General features: G+C 32.3%; 1 protein-coding gene across 1 annotated transcript; it reads right to left on the reverse strand.

The window, feature by feature from the left end:
- Positions 1–412: 412 nt before the first annotated feature.
- On the reverse strand, positions 413–1,171 carry LOC125908363 (uncharacterized). Its single transcript, XM_049611079.1, has 2 exons — positions 1,101–1,171; positions 413–728 (listed from the first exon to the last, which is right to left on the reverse strand). The coding sequence occupies exons 1-2, from the start codon at positions 1,169–1,171 to the stop codon at positions 413–415; spliced, it is 387 nt and encodes a 128-aa protein (XP_049467036.1).
- Between the last annotated feature and the right edge of the window lie 803 nt (positions 1,172–1,974).

The following is a 1,974-nucleotide window of genomic DNA, read 5'->3' on the forward strand; positions in this document are numbered from 1 at the left end:
GTGACATAGCCACCCTAGTATACCACCGTCAACACCTGCGCTCCATGCTATGATGCTAAGTCTATGATAGGTAAACAAATGCTAGATTAACCTGGCATTCATAAGCAGATTTTCCTTCTTTTTTTGCTCTTAGTTAATTCTTGGCTGATAAAGAATAATTCATTTTAAGCAATACGACCTTTTCGGACAGTTACTCCTGAATAAAAATATCATGCATTTTTCTGATAATTTGATGTATTGTAAATAGTTCACAGCCATGATACGGATATATATATATATATATATATATATATATATATATATATATATATATATATATATATATATATATATATATATATATATATATATATATATATATATATATATATATATATATGTACAATTACATTTAAAGCTATCTTAAACCTAACTACAGATCTCCCTCGTTCCATTTGTAAAGATTTGGGAGAATCTTTTCAAACAACTTCCTATTTAACTTAATTAATAAAATATTTTCTAGATTTTCATCATTCATCTTGGTTCTTTTGTCCGAAAGAATTAAAGCTAGAGCACTAAAAGCCCGCTCCACTGAAACTTGGTTTGACGGAACAGCCAGAAGCAAAGTAGCTACTTCAAAAAGCTCGGGGTGTGTAGTTTTTCTGGATAGCCAATGACACCAAACGTCAAACGACGAGTTCTGATGGTTTTCCAAATCCAAAAAAAATAGTTCACGAATAAATCTGTTTCTAGCAGATGTTTGTGCATGTGATTCAAAATACAAAGTAGTGAAAAATATGTCGAAATCGCTCGGACAATTACCCACTGCATCGTTGCCAGAGCAAGACGGTAAAGGAGCTGGCTGGACATTAGCATCTAATGGCCGGATGCGTTCGGAAGTTGCGAGAATAAAACTCTGGAATTGAAAAAATATATTGAAAAATTTAATTACTTATATTACCAAAAAAGTGATACTTACTTGCATTTTATTGGTAACTATATATACAGGCTCAAACGCGGCAATATACTCTTTTTTAAATTGCCATTACTCCGTAAGATCTGAAAATATTATGAACTTTTTGAATATTACTGAATAAAATACTATTTTTTTTTTACTTTACATTCCTAGTTCTGAATGCTGAAGCCCAAATTCTTTAAAAAGTTTTTCATGTTTGTTAAAATAGTTCAGCATTTCAAAAACAACTCCCCATCTTGTTTTAGAGTACGACGGTGGGAGAGACTCTTCATTAAAAACCGACTTGTACGCAATTTTTCTACAATTGTTTGCTACTGAAGTACATTTTTGTATTTCAGTATCTAATGGTCTTATAACATCTGCAACTGAGAGTTACATAGTATGTACCGCACACCTTACTAATGTAATCTTACTAATGTATCGTAAGACAGAACTCCTTTTCGACAGTTTCCATCCATTCGACTTGTTCGATAGGAACCACGAAGGTGTCGTCGTCCTCAGGATGATCATATGATTCTTGAAGCTCAGATCGTAACTGATTTACAGTGGCCATCATATTTGCCGCATTATCACACATTACCGTGAAAATTTGAGTCAGGGAAATTTTGTACATTGCAAAGATTTCTAATATTTTTGTCTTGAGATATTTTCCGGTGTGCCTTGTGTTGAGTTCGACCATTCCTATCGAAACATTTTTTTTTAAATATTATTAAGACAAAACCTAGGCAAACTGATTATATCAGATTAAAGAACCAAATTTTACATGACTTTATCTATTAAAAAAAGAGTTATAATACTTGTTTCAAATAATAAAAAAAAATTAGTGAAATATGTTACCGATGGTATAAATTGCTATGTCCTTCTGTTCCACATCATACAACTGAATATTCACTCCTAAAATATGTCTGCCAAGCCTTGTTACACTGTCTATTTTCAGGGAGACGAGTTTTTCTTTAACAATATAAGATATTTCCGTTCGAATTTTTCGTGCGGCAGCTCCTAAATGGCAAACTAGGTTG

Source organism: Anopheles coluzzii, chromosome 2 (assembly GCF_943734685.1).
Source record: "Anopheles coluzzii chromosome 2, AcolN3, whole genome shotgun sequence".
Taxonomy (NCBI): Eukaryota; Metazoa; Arthropoda; class Insecta; order Diptera; family Culicidae; genus Anopheles; species Anopheles coluzzii.